This window comes from Cygnus olor, chromosome 13 (genome assembly GCF_009769625.2).
Source record: "Cygnus olor isolate bCygOlo1 chromosome 13, bCygOlo1.pri.v2, whole genome shotgun sequence".
In the NCBI taxonomy this organism is placed as follows: Eukaryota; Metazoa; Chordata; class Aves; order Anseriformes; family Anatidae; genus Cygnus; species Cygnus olor.
Genome location: NC_049181.1, coordinates 13881907 through 13906192, shown reverse-complemented (window position 1 = coordinate 13906192; position 24286 = coordinate 13881907). Strand labels below are relative to the sequence as shown.

The following is a 24286-nucleotide window of genomic DNA, read 5'->3' as shown; positions in this document are numbered from 1 at the left end:
AAATGGATGGAGGTGCTTTGTGCTGTTTTTGCTTAGCCTTGTCTCTCTCTGCTGTTACGTACCTGCTTAGTTTTCCATTTCATTCTCTTTTCTTTCATAGACCTCACCTAAGGATACAGATATTGTAACCTGTTTGGCTGGTTCTATTTCCTGATAGCTCAGCCTGCAGACTGTCACAAAATCTGTTGTTGTATGTCTGGCAGCATGGCCGTGTCCTCTGCTCCTTCTGTTTTCTGCAGAGCCACCATGGGAGATCTGCTCAGGTTTGCTGGAGTGTATTGGAAAGAATGCGGTTAGACAAAATGGTTTGTGTGCTGAAGCACAGTTAAGAGGGAAAAAAAAACTGTTGTGAATGCACGTGCTGTAAGCGAGGTCTAAAGAGATTAGGCATGTTGGTCATAAAGACATTATTTTGGTTATAGCTTAAACAGGACCTTACTTAGAAGACAGGTATTCCTGGAGTAATTATATAAATGGGTATTTGATGTCACAAAGTACTGATCTTTCACTGAAATATCAGAAAACAAATGATTTGTTTTCTGCTTCCATTGCTTTAACTTTCCCTTTTCTGCTTCAGAGTAAAACAGCTGTGAGAGGAAAGACACCTGTCAATAAAGTACGTGGCTGGAACTGATCTTCCCTGCTTGCTGTTCATGCTGTGCTTGAAGAAAGTGGGATCCCAAATGTAGGAAAAAGTCCTAGTTTTCCTGGAACAATTATTGCCATCCTGAATCTGTAGAATTCCCCTGCTGATATTCTTGCTTTTTAAAGGATGTAGCTTGTTGTCTGCATCATTGCTAGCTAATTTGCAGGCGTAGGAGTTTGGAGGAAGGGGAGGCAGAGCTAGACTTGTGTATGTGTTCTGGGGAAACTTTCTTTATCTGGTATCTGGCAAAAGGAGCTATGTGAAAGCGTTATGAGTAGTGGGTATCAGTGGCAAGGACCTTGTCTCCAAGAGAATTTCTTCTTGGACCAATGTAAAAAAGTACCTGGTGATGTTACAGAAATTCATTTTGGTAGGAACGGTAGGATGGGAGAGGAAACTTTTACTGTAAGCAGACTTGGTACGCAGCAAAGGTGTTTGCTTTTCAGAACTTAAAGCTCTGTGCTGTGGAACCACTAAGTATACAGTAGTAGAATAAATGGTAGAAATCATTTATACCTGCTGGTGTTTTAGCAGACTGGAGCTTTCGGTTTGGCTTGCTTGCTGCGGGTTTTCCAGTCTGATAGGAATTGAAAGGAAAACTTGCTAGATGAATAAAGATCTGGAATGATCTATGCTGCGTTTTTCTTTTCAGCAGCTGTAGCAAAGATTATTTTTCAGTGCGTATATTTTGCAAGACAAATAATACCACTGTGTCATGGAGCATTTTTACATCCGGGGATGGCATGTGGCAAAATGATCAGCGTGTACTCTGGTCACTTCCCAAGTACTTTCACTTTCCGAATTAGAGGAGCAAGCACACCCTGGGGCCACAGGAGCAAGCACCCTTGGAAGTGTCAAGTCAGACTACCAGCAGTTACGGGAGGTGCTGTGGCTTGCTGCAGAGTGGAGGGGTTGGCTCTGAGCCTGGAGAGGCAAAACTGGTGCTCCCCACTGGGCTCGAGAGCAAAGGGCTGTTGCTAAAGTTCATCTCCTCTGCTTGGCCCCTGCGGAAGGTGCTGACCTGTTTGAACATTGCAGGAGATTTTTCTCAGCTCTGTATTTAGCTGTGATTGTGTATTGAATTCGTATCCATGTTGTACAGCCTTTTAACCGTACAGAAGCAAAGAAGAGGAGCTTTGGCATCTGTCAGGCTTTTCTCCGTACCTCCCAAGGAGACTGATGCTTACTTTTTTCAGAGTTGTGCTTCTAATTTCCCTGCTCTCAGGGATATCCATTGCCACGAGTACTTTTACATATGATCTTGAATACACACCTTAGTTTAATGAGTTACCGTTGTTTTACCTGAGCCATCCACTGACTGTAATGTACGTGAGTTATTGTAAACAGAGATGAAATCTTTTTCACTGCAGGCTTAAACTAACCTGTTCTACATCTCAATTACCTAAGAACATTTGTATCTCAGCCCATGCTCAGCATTGCATTAAGCTGAGGTTTCTTGGTCATGAGACCAAGTTCCTTTGGGAAATAAAATTAAAAAAAAAAAAAAGATAATTCTGTGCTTAATTTTAAGAGATGGGAAAAAAGGTCTTCAAGTTGGCATTCATGTGTTTTAAATCAAATATATCAAGTCAATGGCTTTTCATGGCTTATATTTGTATCTTAGTTTGTTTAGCGAAAGCTGGACCTTTACTTATTTATTTTCTGAGCCAAAGTGCTCTGTTTGCCACCCTGGAATGAAGCTTTATCCTTCTTTTGTAAACAAGTATTTCTAGTAGTAGGGTTTTGCAGTTTGGGTCTCCTGTGCTGTAGTTTGACAACAGCTCACTCCTGATGTGTATTTTTCCCCGATACTGGGGATGTTACAGAAGGTGTGCTGTGCTCCTGTGAAAGCTTTGGTTTCTACAGATCTGCACTTTCTGTTTTTTAAGAGGGATTTCTTGAAGAATAGAGTCCGCTTAAATTGCGGTTGGCATACTTGAATTCATCGTCACATATTTGGGCAGTGGATATAGGTTTTGTAGTAAATCTGTATATTTCACATAGTTAGTATATTTCCTGTTGATATTACTCCTTGCAGCTGTGTCTAGGTATTGCATTGCCTTCAAGTTCTATTTTCCTATTTAATTCACAAGTTATTAACAGGTTGACTTTGTGATACAAAAACAACATTAAAAATCCTGTAAAGTTCATTGATTTTTATTCGTGTTTGTTTTTATTCTAAACGTACAGACTTTAGTTTTCAGGAGGTGGCTGTTTAAAACCCTGTTAAGGTTGCTTCAGGCTTCCGTGCTGTAAGGTGTCCTTGCAGGGTTGCACCGAGTCCGTTCGGGTACCTCAGGATCGTGCAGACATCCTCCTCAACTTCTAGCATTTCTCCTTTTTATGTTGATGTAAATAAACTTAAGAGTGAGTACTTGGCAGTGCGTGGAAGTGTCTGCTGTTCCATGTCCTTAAGGATATGGGGCTGGCCACTGTTGTGCTAACAGAGTATCTCTGTTTGTAAGGAACTCCTACTCATATAAATATTTTATGTCCAGTAACACTAGTAATGTAGTAAATCAGGAGATGGGCTGATCCACTTTTAATATCATTAATTATTGACCTCAGAGGTGCTGTTAGGCGACAGAGGAGAAAACAGGCTTGTGCTAACTTTGCTTCAGAACAATAGCACTCTATTTAGGAAAAGCAAACAGTAGTACTCTCTTGATGTACTTGGTGAAATAAATACGGAAGAACAAGGCAGTGTTGCTCCCAAACTGCAAAGTGCCAGCCAGTTATTTTCATATATATTATCTTTATTGCCATAAATTGGTACAACTGAGAGCAGAATTCATTGCTAATATGTTTTGGTGCATGTCTCTGCGGGAAAATAGTAGGAAGCAGGCTGCGTGAGCTGCTGCTCTGGTACGTTGCTTCATTGTACCACTGAACCATCTGCACTCAGCTCTGAAGGTTTGCTTTGGACTACCGAGACTCACTCTATTTGCTGATATTCTATCAGCTAATGTTCATATGCTGTCAACTGAGTGTTAGAGAAACTTTTGAAAGGGATGCTTCCATATTTCAAAGCTATTCTATTTTCCTTGCCCTTTTTTATTATTTTGTAGGGTGTTTTACTCCATTTATTTAAGTATCCAGGCTATTTTGTAATGGTTTTACCCAAGTAACTCTGAAATTGAAAATGTTTTCCGAAAGCAGAACCTTTTCTCCTTGTGAATGTGCATCACCTTTTATATCGATAGCTGAAGTCATTCCCTGCGTGAGGCTAGAGGATGATTTGAGTGAAATCACCACTAGACACTGCGGGTCGAGCTTAGAGCAGAGGTGGGAGTAGATGACCTTCTGAAGGTTGTCCCTAAAACTGTTTGTTTGAGAACAATGTATGCTGCATTTCATTAGCAAGGAATTGGCAAATAGGGCCTGATTTTTCCCCTTGCATCCATCATGGAGATAATGCTAGTATCTGGGCTGAGCAGTTGCTGATTCTCTTGTTCTCTGTTCCTTTATGTTACAATTAATATCCTTGTCATTGTACAGGTGACTTTTAAATCTTTCCTTGTCTGCAACCCTGGAAATGACTCATTTTTCAGCAAGCTGATGTGAATGGGGTCAGCAGGGTGCCAGCAAACCGCTCAGCATTGGTCATGCTTGCCTGGGTGAACGTGGTTCTTGATTTCCCACAGGAAATTGCAATAAAAGAGAGTGCTTCCTATGATGCTTACTACCCAACAGCTTGCAGTTATGGAAACCCTGACTGACAGTACAGTATTCAGAAAAGTTCACAGCTCGTAGTTAGAGCACATTCAGGGCTAGGGTAAGAAGATGGAACTGCCGATTCCTTACATTTATGCCAGTGACCATAGCGGTGAAATTAGCTCATAATGTACTGAGTAGTTATCAGCTGAAGCACAAACCTGCGATCTGTATCATGGACAAAGCAGCACTGACTAGCGTACCTGTTGAAATGACCAGTCCCAGCCTGGTGCAGCTGCTTGTGTCCAAATCTAACAACCTTCCTTCCAACAGATGGGAGCTGGTCGGGCGCAGTGAGGAGTGCCGCTGTCTGGTGCGCTGTCGTAAGCATTCGCTTAAGCTCAGCACTTGCATCGACCTCATAAATGGTGACTAATGCCCTGGTACAAAAATTAAATCAGGAGAATTGTAAAAGATGATAAAGTAGCTGCTAAAGCACAGCCATCTTTGAGATGAGCTCAGTGTTCTGACTCATTCAGAAAGGCAAAGCTCTTTATACAGATCTGAATGTTATCTATTCAATGTCTGACTTCAGTTTGAAACTACAAAAAAATGCTACTTTTCAACAGTAAGTTACAGGCTATGAACTGCAGATACTACAAGGTGGTATTTTTGATGAAATTTACTGGCCTTTGGGTTTTCTGTGTGCTTTTTTATTATTATTCACTTTTTTTTTTTTTTAAGAGAAGGAAAATCATTCTGTAACTTGAATAGCCACAGTGAGGTAGGTCACACAGGCTCTGTGCTGAAACTGAATCCTTAGGAAACATGTTCTGAGGATGGCTGCCCTAGACCTCTTGGTTTTGTCTTAGTTTGCTTCCTTGTATTCCCACAGTTAATACCTTATATACCCTCCCTCCCTTATATACCTTAATACCCTCCCCATAACTTGAGAGGGGATTAATGGCAGGAAAGTGGAATGAAAGGTAGTAGAAGCCAGCCTAAAAATTTTGAGATAACTTTTGAGAAATACAGTTGAAATAATCCAAATCCAATGCTCCCATAGTATATTAGAGATTGAATCAAAATATAACTCTCAGTTCCCATGGAAGGGTACCTAGAGGAGCTATAAAGGCATGTACTAACTTTGCATACAAGCTCTCTACCCTAATAGCAACTCTTGATGAAAGGTTCTGCATTCATGATCTACTTTACAGCATCTCTTTGGGTAGCTGCCTCACTTGTAGGCCTTACATTTCAGTCCTTCTGTAGGAGATTAAAGACTCTGTGTGATTGCTTTGGCAGCATTGCTTTATTCGAACTTTCCATTTAGGCAGCTATGCTAGAAGGATGCCAAGCCTAGGAAATACAGGAAGGAAGCACAAGATATTGCCTGTCTTTTTGTCACTTGTATTTTCACAAAAAGAAGTTTTACTTGAACATCAGGATCCAAAAGCTTATATTTTTTTCTGTATGGATTTTTCTTCTCCTCTTAGAATTCTCTGATCCTTAGATTTAAAATCAACTTTTAAGGTCTCTGAGCTGTCTAACACTTATATTACCGTGCAGAAAGAATGATAATGGCTGCCAAGCTAAAATACATACTCATTTTCTCAGGAAATTTTTTGAAAGAGAGTATCTCATTTGTCGTGAGAGTTGAAGCGTGTCTCATTAATGGAATTACTATATTTTGATCTGAGCTGGGCTTAATAGGAGCTAATTCAGTCTGTAGCGGAAAGGAGGTGACATGGCCATTATATCTGGCATTATAACATATAATGGAATAATGTACCTTATGAAATATACGCATGCATGGGATGGTAGGATGAAATCTTAAGTGTTCCGTACTGAGTGTAGGAGTCCTCTGATAGAGTGTTGATAAAGAACGGCAGGCATTTTGTAGGGCAGTACTTCTAGTAGAGTATGGAATGAGCAGCAAAACTTCTGTAGGTACAGAAAGTATGATAGGTTTTTCTCGTGTAAAAACAATGGGTGGGATTTTTTATAAATCGGACAAAATGGAATTGCGGTTTCCTGAGAATTGTTTCCTTTCTCTGTAAAACAGAACAACAGTAAATGACTAATTACGAGGTAGTTCAATTACTGCTTGTGCTTATTAAAGGCTGGGAACTACTGCGTTCCTTTTCAGGTTATTCTCTGGTTTACCATGCTGCATGGCTATTACTTCCATGGGTGTCATCTCAAGACCTTCTTCATCCTCAGGCTGTGTTTATAATGGCTTTTGCTGGATGAAAGTATCACCACCTCACAACGAGGTTCCTCCTGGAGCACTTTGGCTTTACTCGTTTGTGTTTCTTAATTTCTCAGTATTTATTAGAGAATAACTCTTCACTTGGGTGGCACTCCTATTCACTAAGAAAGGAGACGGAAGGTGAGTGTGCATTTCAAGACCTTAGTTTCACCAAGCTGTGTATGTTTTTGTTAAATGTTACAGGTCTTCTTGTGGGAACGCTAGATGCAGTGCTGGATTCTACATCCAAGGTGGCCCCTTTTCGCATCCTGCATCAGACACCAGACTCTCAAGTCTACTGGTCCATTGCATGCGGTATGTACTACTGTTTAGAGGTTAAGTGGGTTTATAAAGTGAAAAATCAAGGTACAAAGAATGGTCTCAGTTTTTGTGTTGGGTTAATTCTCTCACATCATTATTCATTCCAGTGACATCTAAATGGTTTAAAAGTATTTGGTATTGATATAGTGTTGCTCAGGAGATTGCAAACAAGAGATTGGTAGCAGTTTATGGTTCCAGTTTTTCAGACTGTATCTTTGTATTACAGTGTCAGATTGCCTATTTTCTGCAGCAGTCTGTGAAGTACCGAGAAACTGCTTTGGTGCTCTCTTAGAATAACAGAGGCACAATCTTTCAGTTTGTAAGCTGCGATGGAGCTCTGTAACTTGGCACAGTTCAGGATGGTATGGATAAGTTGACACTTGGGAGTACTAAGTGTGCTGTAGGTATGAATAACAGGAATAGCTTATCTGGATTTTGTTTCCACTTTATCTTTGTAAAAATGAGCCGGGTTCCCAGTCATGGTAGCAGCTGAATTCTTCCTCATATCTGCTGCTCTCAGTGCAAGAGGTTCTTTCTCTTTATGTTATGTTATTAAGCAGTAGGAAATGGAAAAGAAAATTGACCTTGAGTGCAGAGTATGTGATTTTTCATAAAGCATCCTTATTGCTAGTGTGTGTATTTTTTATTTTAATGTTGCAGCTTCCCTTGAGAATAAAGTCTTTATTCTTTATACAGGCTGCTTAAATAGTAAGTCTCCAGACAGACTTTCATTCCAGAAGCTGAGAGGACTCTTAATTCTTTGCATGCATCATTGTTTTTTCTTCCTTAGCATGGTCTTGTCTTTACATTGAAAGTAAAATAGTCATATGATCTGATGGTAAATGTCACAATTAATCTATTTCTTAGGCTTATCGAAAACTCTGAAAATACATAGAATTGGAGTTAATATATATATATATTCATTTTTTTAGCTTTCATTTTTTAAAATTATTTGTGTTCTTTAAAAAAACAAAGCACTCCATTTAGATTTCACTGGTCTCCAGGCCTTCTTTTTAGTTGCCTGTGGTGAAAGATGAGCTTTGTAGGAAAATTTGGAGGTGCCCTTCTGCAAACATGTACATACATATATAATTCTACTAGTAAGTGCAATGCTATTGGATTTTGCTGCTATCCTTTTATTATAAATCTTTGTTGCTTCACCTTAAATGAGAAACTGTGCCTTTTCCTATCTTTTTTATAAAGTTAGCTACTTTCGAAATACAGATTTCTGCTTTTAGAGGTGTAGTTCAGTAGTTTACGCATTTCATGCTGTAATGCTAATCTGTTCCTGTTCTGCAAGGACTTATCCTAAGGGCAGTAGTTGGTGAAAGAACTGCTTAATAACAATTTAATAAAATTCATTACATGTCACTTAAAAGGGGCAGCATTTTAAAGTTGATAGAATTTGAACAGCTTGTGAATTGGCAGTAAATAAAAATTTAGGACTTCTTCTGAAGTCAGAACTAATGGTGACAGGCTATTAAAAAAGATACTTTGATAAGTACATTGGAAATATACTGTAGGGAATTCTAACAGCATCATGTAAGCCCCTGGGAAAATATTAAGTGTAGTCTTCACTTTAGGACTGAATTTATATAAATTCTATGCTGCATAAGTATACTTTAGAACAAAAGGCTACATAATGTAATTGTACTTTGTGTTAGAAAACAGGTTATTCCTTCTGTGAAGTGAATAAGTTGAAGAGATTACATTTCTTTCCTGCTTTTACATGTTAAGGGTCTGAAATGGTGCTCCTAAAGCATTTAAATGTTTATAAAAAATTTCATCTTTATTGTGTCACATCTGTTCCTCTGATTATTGTTCTGACTCAAATAATTGCTCCACATGTGTAGTCTGAGAAAAAGAATTAGCTTTTAAATTCATTGCTGTGTTAATTATTCTTTATATCATTTCTTTGTGATTGCAAATCCAGCATATGTAGCACAGTCTATTTAACTGTATTTAGAACAATTTCTGTTCATTCCCATAGCAGCCTTAATTCTGTGGAGTCCACTGAAAATTGTTCAATTAGTCTTTGCAAAGTAAATTGCAAAAATAGAAATACTTAATTCTGTCTTCTTACTTAGGGGTATCGATAGTATGCGATTGTACTGGCTTTATTTGTGAGCATTCCTGTGAAGGATAAAACAGCCAACTTACATTCTAGAATCCCTTTATTCAATCCTATATAAATTCTTTCCGTCCCTTTTCTTCTCCGTTTCCCACCATCTGATGGGGGTGGAAAGAGCCTCCTGTCTCTAAAGAATTGACACAGTGTTGAATTTGCAGGGCCTCAAATGTTGTTTCACTAGTATAAGCTCTGCTTTATTGCCTGTTACCACTTCCATACCTTGTATCTGAGTAAATGAAAAGAATAAGATGAATTATCATAAATATTTCACAGATCGTAAAAGTATCTAGTAGGTAAGAGTTTCCCTTTGTATTTGAAGCAAACCATTAATCTATTTCTGGGAAGTTCGGGTGAGATGGCTTTTCTTTGCCATGAAATTGTAGTGACATATGGTAAGCGATTGCCATCTGAAACCTAGATTAAAAGCACTGTAAAGTGAATAAAGTAACATAATAAAGTCGGCTTCTCTGTCATATGTTTGATAACGCAGTATTTATATTCCTGGAACATTGAATTTTATCTTGGCTATGGTTTGTACATTCCTTATGGTTAGTGATGACAGATTTTTTTTATGATACTGCTCCCCTTGCATGTATGTAATGACAGGGAAGAAAATATTCCATATTCCTGTGTGTTGGGAGTCCCAGAGGGTTCAGAAGAAAAACACTACTAATTTTGGAGGTGCAAAAAAAATATTTCAAGGATTATTCATCATGTATGAATCGAGTTTTTTTTCCTGGTTCCTGATACAGAATCTTCCATCTGGGATGTAACTGTGCTTCTATCCTCTTGTAGAACCCTTTAACTGCATGAAAACATCACATTATTTGGAGTTACAACACAAGTAGAACTTTGCTGTAGATAGAATGACAACTTTGCTGAATGATGGTTGCTTATATTTTAGTGTGATAGAAATATAATTAAAATGTGACTTGATAGAGAATGAGATAAAACCATGACTTATATTGAGCACAACTAACTAGTAATTGTTTGTGGTAGGCAGTGTTAATGGTTGTTTCATATATCCAAAGAGAAATCTCTGCTACTCTCCTGGTCACAGTGATACAGGCTTTACATCCTTACACTTGTCAGAAGGGTTTTTGCACCACAGCAAGACCAAGTCTTGAAGTTCTCAGGGAACCAGTGTAGCTTCCTGCTCTAAGCTGAGGCTCACATTTTTATTTTCTCATGAATTTGGTCTCATGTTTCCCACCTTCTAGGGGAGTGTCCTACTTACTGAACTGGGAGCGTGCTAATGATGCTCTGAGGGACTGCTGAGCTAAGGAACTCTCAGTCCAAGTCAGGCTTCAGCACTGAGCCACAAAACATTGACAAAGCTGAGATGCCTCTGGATGTCAAGGCTAGAAATACAGCTGTATAAAGAGCATGAAAAATAAAAACATGACTGGGCATTTTTAATGTATACCATACACATTTTTGCTGTACAAAAGAGTTCAATGATAGGTTTGTAACTTAGGATTTGAACTCATGTATCTACGTTACTCTGTGAACCTGGAATACGCTGAGTATTCTGTTGATTATTATTGTGAATAAACTTATTAAAGTATCTTCTAATTTTTGTTAATACTAATTGTCTCTTTCAGGAGCCAGCAGAGAAGAGATAACAGAACACTGGGACTGGTTAGAAAACAATGTTATGAACACGTTATCGGTATTTGATTCAAATGAAGATATTACGAGCTTTGTCCAGGGAAAGATAAGAGTAAGTAACAGGCACACACCACAGTTGGGGAAGGCTAAGTATTTTTTTCCTCTAAATGTACACAAATAATATGTTCCCTGTAGAATGTCAAAGGACAGCACTGTAATGTTACATACGTCTGAGTGGGAAGTATGTGGCTGTTAGCTTCAGCATGCTCTGTTGTTACTGTTTATCTGCCCCACAGTTAAGAAAAGTTGTTGGGCATAGATTATTTCTTTTTGGTAAATGATACAGCAGATGCCTTTAGATAGTGGTCTGAAACTGATGATACATTATTTCACAATTTTCATAATGCCTAGGAGGTATATGGGAGGTTTGTCTTGAGAAGGTACAGTGCTTCACTTTGCATATACCAAATGTTTAGCTCAGGAATTCTTGTGATTAAGTAAGGAAAACACATTTTTTTTCAGATTGTATACGTTGTACCTAAGTTGTGTGGGAAAACCCATTGTATATGTCTGAAATAGCACATTTGATTTATAACCTGTGTTTTGAATCTCAGACTGTTTTTGCAGTTCTTAAACTTAGTATAATATGAGAATGCTCCATTGTATGTATGCAGGTGCACGTACGACACTCACCCATGTGGACACATATAAAGTAACCGGTTCTTTTGTTTTAGGGTTTGATTGCTGAAGAGGGAAAAGGTTCTTTTGTAAAAGAAGAAGATCCTGAGAAGTTTCGTGAGGGTCTTATGAAGTTTGAAAGGTGTTTTGGATTACCAGAGCAGGAGAAGTTGGTTACCTATTACTCATGCAGCTACTGGAAGGGCAGAGTGCCTTGTCAAGGATGGCTGTATCTTAGTACCAACTTCCTTAGCTTTTACTCATTTTTGCTGGGAGCAGAAAGTAAGTAAGCCTGGATGCTAAGCTTAGTCCCTTTATGTTTTGCTGTGTATCTTTCAGATTTGGAGTAATCTTTCTTATATTCTGAGTAAACTATTTTGCCATGTGAGTAGATGTCATCACAGAACAGAAAAAACACAAACATAAATACTGTAGGGAAATAAATACATTTATGAAACATACTTTAAAATGTCCCTTTTTTTTCCCCTCTGTTAGATTCACAAAGAAGGTACCAAAGAATGATTCACACTAAAGAGTGGTGTGTCTTTAATGTTTTTATTTCTATGAAAGTCTTTCTAATTGTATTGTTTTATAGGAATTATGAAGGGAATCTTTATTTTTTGGCCTTGCGAATTTTTAGCTCTTTCCAAATGGGTTATGATTTAACTGTGTTGCTTAATTGTACTTTATTAGTGTTGTTGACTACCACTTTTCTTTGTTTAATAGAAAGATAGGAGCTAAAGAGAAGTTACTCAGATCTGCCTGTATTTGTATTTTCAGTAAAACTTATTATCTCCTGGGATGAAATATCAAAGCTTGAGAAGACTTCCAATGTTATCCTGACAGAGAGCATTCATGTCTGCTTCCGTGGGGAAGATCACTATTTTTCCATGTTTTTGCACATTAATGAAACATTCCTTCTCATGGAGCAGCTGGCAAACTATGCTGTTAGGAGACTTTTTGACAAAGAGACATTTGAAAATGACCTCGTCCTTCACGACCCCCTGCAGATCACCAAGAGGTAATATAATTGCTTGTAGCCTGTCTGCTCTGGGCCCAGTGCTTTTTAAGACAAATGGGAGGAGAATCCTTGCCTCTGGGAGATAAGTAAATGTCGGCAAAGCTCTTAAACAAGTGCCTTGTTAAAAATTGGGATCAAAGTAATGTGAGGCGTTGTAACTTATTACTTTGCAGTATCAAAAGTCTGTATGAAGGCAGGAACTGATCAAACCTTCAGAACTGGGCTCCTACTATAGGGTTTACAGTAGTTGATGTTTTTAAAAGGCATTTTAGTAGTATCTAGAAATAGACACTGCAGTTCAATTTTTGATTTTCTACAAAGAATCCTGATGAGGAAGGAGAAGGTGGAGAACAAATGATTAAATACACATGTAGATAGTAACTGCATGGCTTTTCTGCTACAGGATATAGGTGATAAAATCAGTGAGATACAGATGGGTATATGGCTTTCCTTGTTTATGGCAGTGTTTTAGGCAACGGAAAAGATGTGTATGTCAATAACCGGATGGTTGGAGTCCTTCCTTCTCAAGGAAGATGTGTGGTTATTTCATGTTGTATGATTTGAGTTCTAGTTTCTGTAGATGCAAATGCTGTCTTCTCCTCAATTCATATTCTCACTCAGATGTTGAAATGTTGATCTGCTAGTTACTGTGAAAAGCAACCAGGAAAAGCAAGTCTATTGTTATGTAAATTAAATTCACATAAGGGGACTTCATTGAAAATGTTATCTATACAAATAGAAAATATGATAAAGCATTATTCTAATAAATTTCGGTCTTAATCTGATTTCCAGTAACTCCATTTTACTTGTTGCTAGTTAAAGCCCCTTGCAACTGCAATGTAAAAGGGAAAGGAAGAAAAAAAGCCAAGTCTTTAATTGTATAGTAAATAAAAGTTGTTCTAGGTTGTATTTCCTGGGTAATTGATACCTCGATTTGGTAGCAATGCTGGAGAGAGATGGTGCTCTGTGACCAAAATGTTGATTGTGGTTGCAGTTATCTGTGAAGAATTTTTCCATGGCAGATGTCTACAACATGTGCTACATTTGTAGCTAATTGGCCCTCTGTCAAGCAAAAACTTGTTTTAGGTTTAAATGGGTTATTTTGATGGGTTGGGAAACAGAGGAGGATTAGGCTAATAATGTTGTTGGTTCTTTTTGTTTTCTCTACCATCTTTAGGCCCTGATTCAGGAAAGTTCTTCACTGTGTAAGAGCATGCTTGAATCTATTCCTATTTAGTGAAGCGTTTAAGTATTTTGTTAAGTGGGTGTATACAGGTTTGGTCCTACACTCTGTTGCCTCTTTAGGCAAAATGCCGAGCCCTCCAGATGGACACCACAGATTATGGGAGAGCATGATGCTTACATAGCCTTTTCCCAAGGTATTTTAACTTTCTTATTTGTAAGGTCATTTAAATATATTTCTTTTTTTCCTCTTTTTTTCCTCTTTTTTTTTTTTTTCGTTTTCTTTTTAATCTAGAGGCCTAGAGAGCCGAGCCCACAGTGAGCAGTTTAGTGCATTCTTCAGGCTACCCAAAGAAGAAACTTTGAAGGAAGTTCATGAGTGCTTCTTATGGGTTCCTTTCACTCATTACAACACCCACGGGAAAATGTGCATTTCAGAAAACTACATCTGCTTTGCTAGCCAGGATGGCAGCCTGTGCAGTGTAATCATTCCATTAAGAGAGGTAATGGAAACTACAGTCAGAGCCTGCTTTACCAGATGATTTGCATTTGCGTAGTTTAGTGCCAATTTAGCAGATTTTCGTTAGAATCTGTTTAGTTTATATGATGTCATAATTTCTCCTTGCCTTGGATAGTGCATATAATAATACTGGTTATAGAACTGCTTTCTTGTTCCAGCATTGTCCCCTGTGTCTTTTTTGCCTTTTCCATAACTACTCTGATTTCTGTAGAAGAATACAGAATACAATTTTTTAAATACTTTTATTTTACAAAAAAGTTCGTGCTTAATTCTTGAGATTGAGTTAAGGGGAGATTCTCAAGATAGAAAGTAAAAGATTGAAGAGGGTGGGTCTTGAAGACAATTGTTCTGCCATGTTACTTTCTTAGCTCCGTGGTGCCATTCATCTCTTTGCAGTAGTCGAGCAGTGCCATCTATTCAAACATCTATAGGAAAATCCATTGACAGTCTTCAGTGAGCAAATATCAATGCCATTACAGCTGGTAGTCTCAACAGACTGAATAAGGACCATATTGTCAAGGGCACAGCATTCAAGAGTTCTGTAGAGTACTGTAGCTAGACTGGAATAAAGTCTGGGAGAAAAAAACCCTTCTTCATCCCTGTGCTAACTTCATGTGATCTGGGACATTTCATGTGATTACCACATTTCAGTCTGTCGGTGTTGGAAGCTTTTCAGCAGCACCTGGACTTGTAATACAATAGCTTAAAAATTAACCAGGCTCTGTAATTGCTCTGTATACTCTGTACATACTGCCAATGTAAAACACCTCACAGTGCAGTGAACTGAGCTGATTTCAGCAGTGCATTTGGTGTTCCCCACCCAGATAAGGGACTTTATTTGATCTTCTGTAAATAGTCTTGGAAACAATAGTGACTTCTATAAGCTGTGAAAAAACAGAAGAGACTGTGTTAAAGGAGCTGACTCTAAATGCTCTCATGCAGATTGTCAGGTACTGCAGAGTTGTTTTGTTTCAGCAGTCTTTCATTCTTTGCTTTCAACAATGTAAAAGCATCAGCACTGACAGCCACTCCAGCTATTCACTATTGTCTTGTAAGAACGTGCATTATTAAAGTGTATTAACTGCTCTAGTCTGCAACTGTTCCATCGTGGCAATTAAAAGCAGCTCCAACTGTCATGTTATGACAGCTGTCGTTGAAAGGATATTCTCAGTGGAAATTCCTTCTTGTGAAACTTGATTCGTTTGATTACTTGCAAGAGCCATGTTTTGTCTGTTTTTGGATGGTAAGAAAAAAAATAGCTCCAGCAGGTAGAAGGAGGAAAGATATTCAGATACATTGCATGCTTACAGCTGAGAAAACCTTTTCAAAGCTTTTTTTTTTGGTACTCTGTAGAAAAACTATCACAGATCCTATTGCCTTGTATTAAAATAGCTCCAAACCACTGAGCTGTTAAGTAGTAAGTTACTTGCATGACTAATTCTGTCTGTGTGGTGCTACTGTTGTCATACTACTGTTTCATGTACACGTATCTTTTTAATTTTTTTCTTTTTAATTTTTTCTTTTTTTCTAGAAGCAATTTTTTGAGATGAGTTGCATAATTAATATATCCTTGCCTCCGTAGGTCATAGGGGTGGATAAGGCTGATCCAGCCAACAGAGGAGTCAGCATTAGTACCAAAGGAAAAAGAGCTTTTCGTTTTACTGAGGTTAAAGATTTCGAACAACTTGTCACAAAGCTCCAAATCAAATGCAATGCAACTTCAAATCCACAGCATATCATAAGTACAGAGGTAACTGTTCAGCTAATTCTAATTTCTTATTACCTGTTCCTAGGAATTAGGTTTTCTAGTCTTACAAATAGTTTACATATTGTTGTCAGTGTTTTGTGGTGTAATGCCATACACTTTTAGTCTGAATCTAGACACAAAAGGAGCAACAATATCTGCTTCACCTCTAGATTACAGGTTATGTCTCTTTCTATTTTTTTAAATCATGTTCCCATTTCTTGCCTTCAGACCCTTCACATTAAAGTCTGATATAAAAAAAAGTCTGATATAAAGAGTGATATAAAAATGTGTTTAGCTGTGTTTTTGTCAGCTGACTCTTTGAGTCAGAAAGATGATGGAATAATTGTAAGCATGCTTCTGGATGTGAAGAAAGCTGTGTGTAGTTTCATGCATAAGAAATAAGAAAACAATGACAAAACAGCCCTAGCAAGCATTACTCATTGCAGTTTCTGTATCTCTTCCATGAAGGTTTTCTCCTGAGAAAAATGTAATCAGCTGGAGTAGTCTATAAAATGACGGCTGTAAGAAAATAATCAGTGTCTCAGCAAAGTCTCTACATTGAGATTTTGCTTCTTAAGAGTTACTAGGTGCAAGTGGAGTAATAAAAGCAAAATGGTTTGATAGCAGCAGCAATGTTCAGCTAGTAAGGGTACATACAGCACAACCTTGAGACACCTGAGTGGTAAGGTCTGCTTCTCAAGGGCATTCCCCTTCAGATCACCTTCTTTTGGGTAATATCTGCATTGTTTTGGCATAGTGTGATAAGTTGTATAGCTTTGGTTTTAAGGTGTGGAAAAATAAATAACTCAGTCAGTGCCCATGCGAACGAGAATGTGTTGAACAATAATGTTACTGTTGAATGCATTATGTTTTGGATTCTTTGGCTTTATTTTCTATCAGGTTTTGAAAAGCAATCCAGGTTCTAATGCTGTTTTTGAAATGCTCTTAGCATTTCTGTATAGTTCTGTATGGCTCCATTTAAATTAAATTTTTTTTTTTACTTCAGTGATTGATGGTCCGGCCTCCCTGTCTATTATAATTTTCATAATGAGTTTTTGTCCTTTTATAATTAAGTTCTTGGCTGTAGAGATGGATTTTCAAGTGCAACCTCCTGATAGCCTGGCTGTGCAGAACAGGGACTGCTGGTTTTCATTTATTTTGGAAATTTGTTCATGCATATATGAATTGTATGCGTCTAAATTTTAATACTGTATCTGGTACTGGTAAATTAATATCATAAACAAGGGTAGTCTAGAAACAAAAACGGTTTCTGCTATCAGTGCTGTTTCTTGAAGGATTGTTTGGCATTTATAACTACCATTTATTAATTTTTGTTTGTTTGTTTATTAAGGTTGCAACTAGTTCTGCCTCTGACAGTCCAAAAGATTTTGATGAGTTATCGTCAAAGATGGGTCAGAGAGATAACAGCAAAACCGTCAGTACAGAAGCCCTAATGACTGTCTACCATCCTCAGGATGCTGAGAATCTAGACTCTAAAATGGTAAGGGATAAAAATGGCCAGCAGGCTTTGGAATCTAATTGGAAAGGAGTTAAGTATATTCCAAATGTATTCCAGTAAGGCTTCTGATTTCTTCTGGGCTTTGCCAATCTTCTTTCATCTGCATGTTCTGTATTTTGAGTCCACAGGGTGCTTCTTCATGGCTCCATTCAATTTTCTGCTCGTCTTGTTTAATAACGATATGCCTTATCTTCATGGAGCTAATTCCTCTTGCTCTTCCAGCCCCTCAGGGAAGAGTTGGCTGTTTGTTTTGTGATAGCTAACATATTTCATATCTTTCTGAATTGTCAAGGTAGAAAGTCACTACAAATGCTTTGGGAACAAGGAGAATGTTATCAGGAAATTGACTTCACTTCTTCATTGCTTCATTCTTTTGCACTTCTTTGTAACAAAGTTATGCTCTGGAGATTTTTTTTAATTATTATTTTTTCAGTAAGACGTACTCATTCTGATTCTCCAAAGTGTGTGCAATAAGACACAACTTTTATTTTAAAATCAGTCTTTCAGCAAAATTGGGTAAATTCAGATATGGAATTTATGATATCAGAAAATAAACACCCCTTTGGCAGGAATGAAAGTAATACAGGTTTTTAAGTTCTGCTTTTTATAGCACAATGAACAAAAGTGGGCAAAATCTACTTTCCCTTTCTGCAGATCACCTTGAATTGCTTTAACAATATTAAATCTTACTGCTGCATGTGTAGAAAATGTATGTAGTGGCAGTGTTCACCCTGTCTCAGCACTGGAGTCTCTCATGGGATGCAACACCCGATTGTCAGTTGCTTTGCTTCAGGGAAATTGAATTGCTTTTTAGGTACATAATCAATAGCTTATTAGAAGTCTTATACCTCACAAAGGACCTGTTTCACTGCTGCCACTCTTTCTACATCCCTCTACTCTGCAGGTAAAAGCCTCTTACTTCAGTTATGTTTGAATAGGGAATTTTTGCCAGTTTTCCCTCTGAAGCAGGTTTTACGTACGTGGCTGGTCCTACTGAAGTTCAGATACATACACAGTTGTTTTGTATTTTGACAGTAATTGCTATTTTGTAAAATGTTCTCTCTAGTTGATAAATATCTGATTAAATGTTAAACCGACAGGGGCTTAAGTATTTTCTGCTATTAGTTCCCCTCCTTAATCCAACTAGACTTCATTCTCCTGCAGTTTTCCCTCATTATTGATTCTCTCCCATTGCTATGTGGAGTTCATGTAAATAAACTGCGGAGAGACTTAGAAACTGTGGCAAAACAGTTACACTGTGTCATGCCATCCCTCTGCTTTCCATTGTTTGTACCCACTCTGTTCCAAATCTGTTAACTGATATAATGCAACAAAGCATGATGAATCAGACAAAAGGAGAGTATCCTGTTTTGCCTGTTGAGTTTCTATGGGATGTTATCTCATCTGTGTCAGTGTTACTACATTTTTATTGCTGTTAGCAAGAACAATTCATAGACACATTGAAGTCACGGTATGTTACTTTATCTGAATAACTAAGCAGGTATCTGTGACAGTATGATTTCATCTTGCAAATAATCATATGCTTAACTACCTTGCACCGTCATGGCCAGATGCTTTTCTCATAGCTTGTTTGTTAGAGCTCTCAAATTAGCACGGAGAAATCTGGAACCACACACAAACGATCTGAACCTTCTCCCTATTTTTCTTGGTTGTCTTTTCTACTGCTTTTTCTCAGTTCTGTCTTTTTTTCCTTATTCTATCAATTTACTGTTTACCAAGAAAATTTTTTGCTGTTTATGACAAAGCAGGAGTAAAAAATGGAGTATAAGGGTACTCTAAAACTGGCCCAAGTTATAAACAAATTTGTGTGTGTGTGTATCATATAAACATATGTATACTTACATGGAAAGAGCTGACAAAGAATCTTACAAGTACCTCTGTTTTTCTGCGAAAAGAATCATTAAATGTGAATTTGCTTATTTGTTATGCTGGTAATCTGTTTTTGGAATGCATCAGGAGAGCTGAGATGGCAGAATTTGTCTGCACATTTGCACCATATACTGGTTAGCTGTCTGACTGCTTTATCACTGTTCACTGACTCCGTTTAAGTCCATGGTACTTCATGGTCCTTTGATAATTCTGTATTTTTTGTTGATGTGGTGTCAAAGCTGCGAATGGTTCAACCCAAGGTAACAAATAGCACTGCCTACCTGTTGATTAAAAAAAATAAATCAATTTAGCAAGGAGTCCTCAATAGAAGTTAGAAGATGGCAGATATGTATGAGTTCAGAAAGCAATTTACAGGGATTAAAAACTGCTGTTTGTTTTTGTGTTGTTAATTTCAGAGATACTGCCTCTGCTGAGGAGGTGCCTGCGCTTCAGTTTGTTGCAGAATGGAGGAGGATTTTGCAGATACTTTGCTTGACTTTGCTGTCCTTTGGCACTAACTGTTGGTTCTTGTCTGATGGGATACTGGATTAGATTTACCTTTTGTCCAGTCTGGTATAGAAATTCTTGTAAGAATTAAGAATGTAAAATACTCTTGTAAGAATACTTTAAAGAATGGTTATTAAGAAATCACATTGTATCCCAGACTTAAACTATGCACAGGTTACATTTTTGCTCTGATCTGCATCAGCATTCATTTCAGATATTAACGCTGATACCAGTGCTGCTACTTACAGTTTACATGAATGTAACTAGGAGCAAAATGTAGTTCTGCTCTCTGAAACATGAGAGAATCTTCCAGTATACTTAATAGTCTTATTTTTTTTGCTTTTCATAGTTGAAAGAAAAAATGAAAGAACAGTCCTGGAACATCCTCTTTGTCGAACGGGGACACGGTGTCAGTATGTTTCGAACAAAGAAGACTCGAGACTTGGTGGTAAGAGGGATCCCAGAGGCCTTAAGAGGAGAGCTCTGGCTACTCTTCTCAGGTATTGTGTAGCAAGTATAATCGAGTCATTTTGTAGACTCTGCTATTATAGGTGTTCTAGTTACTTACTGACCATAGTCTGCCAAAAAAACCACAATGCAAAAACCAAAAAACTTCTTTCCTGTGGCAACTTATCTAAATCTTTCTGAAGAAAAATTTCAAAAGACTTCAAAAGAATAGACAAAGTTATTCTGTTCTGCATTGATTCAAACTAAATCTGTGTCATCATCTACAACAAACTCAACTAAAAATAGTGAGAATGCTGTATTCTTAAAGTTCAAGGGGACAATCAGTTTCAGCAGTATCTCTTTACTTGCTAAAAAGAAAAGCATGCTTGCGGGACCATTTTTCAATTGTTTTGGTTTAAGCTTTTGGAGACAATAGTGTTCCCAGGCAAAAAAAATGTTTTCTGGCAGAAAATTTGTCTCTAGTATCGGTAGTTCTTTGTTATACACTGTTGCTTGGTTCAGAGTGAGAAGTGTACAGAATTGTGGACTTTGATACACATAAGGGATCTTTTGCCAAAACTCTGAGTATACTTTTGTGGCTTTCTACTGTAGAACGCACTTGTGTCAGAGCACTTAACGTGAGGAAGTGAAGGCCTGGGGAATTAAGGCATTGCTTTAAAAGGTGCTTAAAAGGCACCTCTGTGCACTTTTTATTCCCAGTCACTTAAACACTTACAAAGGTGGTAGCCACTGACTTGATCAGAGTCTTACAGGTAAGCTGAGTTGATTCAGAAAATAAGCTGCAGATTCTGAGGAGACCTTACCTGCTACCTGTACTCATGGTGTTCCGCTGGGCAGAGCGTTCTGCTGTTCTAGAAGGTCTGTTTATCATAACAAATATGTTTTAACCTATTCATTCAGCCTACTGCTGTATGGTAGTTCTTTTTGAGGACATGTGAATGTGGATTTCTTTGCCAGTGTTCTTTGAGTGTTTATGTAGACATTTATGCTTCTGTTATCAGATATCTCTATCTTGCATTGTGTTGACATAAAAGTTATGGAATGAATTAGGTAAATATCAATCCGTTGCCAAGTTTTTTCTAATCCGTTACCAGTTCTACAAAAGGAAAAGTGTTTGCCTGAAAACTTAAGCAAAATTGTAGGTGAAAGGAAGCTTCTTTTTCCCCACAGTGAAACAGGAAAAAAACAAGTCAAAATCAACTTTATAACGGATAGTGACTGGCATATGGAAAGAGATTTCCTCCAAGTCTTATTTTATTTTGCTTTTCTGTATTTATTTCAGAGTGATTGCATTAATATCAGTAGAATTACTCTGTTACATTACTGCAATAGCAGCTGGAGATACCTTAGTAGTCATCAAAAATGTTTGTACAAATTGCAGAGAATTATGTACATACTTTATTGTTGCCCTCTAATGCTGTGCAATAACATTTATTGGCAGGTGCTGTAAATGATATGGCATCCAACCCTGGTTATTACCCTGAGTTGGTGGAAAAGTCCTTAGGAACATGCACGTTAGCTACTGATGAAATCGAACGAGATTTACGTCGTTCCTTGCCTGAGCATCCCGCTTTTCAAAGCGACACAGGAATTTCTGCACTCAGGAGAGTTCTGACAGCTTATGCCTACAGGAATCCCCAAATTGGATACTGTCAGGTACAGCAGTTTTGAGAATCTTAATATTGGTTGTCTGAACATTAGTTCACCGTATCAGTATTGTGGCACCTCATAAAATCAGTCACAGAAATATGTAAAGGTTTCCTTCTCAGTGGTTTACCTGCGTTGCTTATTTCATCCCACTGCGTGACATGAGCTTTTATGCTGTACTTGAATTTGTTGTTAAATGTTGTCATGTCCATTGCATTTATGCCTGAATTTCTACTAGACTTTTAAAACTTAGAAGTATTTTTATGTAGTTTAAATACTATGCTCTATATTTGATAACGTAGAGGTACAAATCTTACACTGGATAAGGCTGTAGGTTATTCCAGCACTCTAAACGCATGCTGTGAAATGTCATCAGAAGTATAAACTTTAACAAATGACAAAACAGTTGTGTTTTTGCTATCTTCCTTCCACATTCCCGTGTGAATGTTTCCGTCCCTGTTAAAATGTTACAGGCAATGAACATTTTGACATCAGTACTTCTGCTGTATGCTAAAGAGGAAGAAGCATTCTGGCTGTTGGTTGCCGTGTGTGAAAGGATGCTACCCGATTATTTCAATCGTCGAATCATTGGTAACATCAGTCTATCTTTTGGTCTGTCTAGAACTGAATATAAATGATCATTCTGTGAGAACAAGTGTAAGGAATGAGCTGAAGCCTGAACAGTGTGGAGAAACTGTGATTCAGTACTGTAAAGTAGAAAATGGAAGTAACAGAACATCCCAAGACCCTCCTTAAGAGCATGGATGTGATTTTCAAATATTGTCATTATTCTAGGGATCACTACTCAGGATGTAGTCACTTAGATTATAACACAGTTCTTTTGGAATTGTAACTGCAGTTCATACTACTTATTGGAATTTACTCAGCTTAAATAAAAGGAATAGTTACTTCAGGAGCAGACTTAGTCTTTGATCTGGTACTCAATGCTTGCAGCTCTAAATGGTAGAAGAAAATTGCATGTGAAGGTTCTCTGTCATTGCAGTGAGGGTGTATCGACTGACAGGAGAATAATCGTTGGCAGTAAACATACACCCACAAAGGTGCTAACGTTCTTTACAACATGCAAGCCTCTGGACTCACGTATAGAGTGCATAGTTTTCAACACAGGGAATGGAGCCAGTGGTGCCGTGCAGCTAGATCTGTGTTTGGTTTTACGTCAGAGTTGCATTTGGTTAGGGGCTAGGTTTCTGGCCAGTGCTCTGAGAAAACTCTGCTTCTGTGTATTAAGATTTGGGTGGTGGTTTTGTTATCCTCTCCCTGCAGGTGCCTTGGTAGATCAGGCAGTGTTTGAGGAGCTCATCAGGGTTCATCTGCCTCAGTTGACAGACCACATGACGGACATGACTTTTTTCTCCTCGGTCTCTCTCTCCTGGTTCCTTACCCTTTTTATCAGTGTGCTGCCTATTGAAAGTGCAGTCAATGTGGTGGACTGTTTCTTCTATGATGGAATAAAGGCAATCTTGCAGCTGGGTCTCGCAGTGCTGGAATACAACATGGAGAAGTTGCTGACTTGTAAGGATGATGCAGAAGCAGTGACTGTGCTCAACAGGTATCGGTGTAACTGCTCTTCTTACAGGCAGTGTAGCAGCTGCTGTAATTACAAACAGATATGTCATTTCCTCTGAAAATCCCATCTTCCCTTTATGTTTGTCATACGTTGCATGTTTGAATGGGCTAGGAGCTAATGAGGAAAATTAGGAATTAATGGGAATTAATGAGGAAAATGTAATTTTTACTTTAAGATGCCATGCAGCCTGGTATTTAATGTAAAACCTAACTGTGCTCGTTAAAATTTTTAGCACTTAATAGCAATAAGAGCACATTCAGCCAGTTTCTAATTTATTAAAATCTTAAATAGGAGTGAAGTTTTAATTTTCACTTGAATCAAACAAGGTGCTGCTTCCACTTGATGCCCAAGCTTTTGATGATTATTGTGAACTCCTTGTGAACTCTGGCTTTCAACACTTTATCCGGCTGCAACACTTCCATTGCACAGTAAATCCAGCCTGCAGCATTCTGGTAGTTGTAAAAAATGATGACGGTAATTTGCCTCGCCTCAAGAAAAAGGAAGCTATCACTTCATAGATGTTTTTCTCTGTTTTCTCAGTGTTGGCAAGGGAACTGGATAACCTCTGTAATGGAACTGTTCAGTCTGGTTTTGTAGGTACGATGAATAGTGCAGATCAGGCACGTCCTGGTTTATGCATCTGAGGGAATTAAAATTGCCTCAGTTGCAGTTCAGCATAAGCCTCCATTCCTCTCTCCTGGTTATGTGGTATGTTGCTGCTAGTTGGATTAGAGAAAGCAGGGGAAAGCCAAGTGAACGGGAGCTCAGGAAGTCTGTAATCTGACTTCCCACTCCAGAAAAAACTACTGATAGCACTAGGTCATGTCAGCCATGTTACTGCCTAGCTGGGTCTTAAAAACTTCAAGGCTAGAGGCTCTGCAACCTTCTTTGGGTAGCCAGTTCCA

General features: G+C 38.1%; 1 protein-coding gene across 2 annotated transcripts in view; it reads left to right on the top strand.

The window, feature by feature from the left end:
- Positions 1-24286, top strand: part of TBC1D8B (TBC1 domain family member 8B) — a 39581-nt gene that overhangs the window by 2320 nt on the left and 12975 nt on the right. For both annotated transcript variants that reach the window (XM_040572197.1, XM_040572198.1), the window contains exons 2-12: positions 6756-6866; positions 10608-10726; positions 11349-11574; positions 12073-12313; positions 13791-13998; positions 15598-15765; positions 17114-17263; positions 20028-20178; positions 21588-21802; positions 22267-22384; positions 23078-23363. In XM_040572197.1, coding sequence (XP_040428131.1) covers positions 6756-6866; positions 10608-10726; positions 11349-11574; positions 12073-12313; positions 13791-13998; positions 15598-15765; positions 17114-17263; positions 20028-20178; positions 21588-21802; positions 22267-22384; positions 23078-23363 — 1993 coding nt within the window. The remainder of the gene's footprint in view (positions 1-6755; positions 6867-10607; positions 10727-11348; positions 11575-12072; positions 12314-13790; positions 13999-15597; positions 15766-17113; positions 17264-20027; positions 20179-21587; positions 21803-22266; positions 22385-23077; positions 23364-24286) is intronic.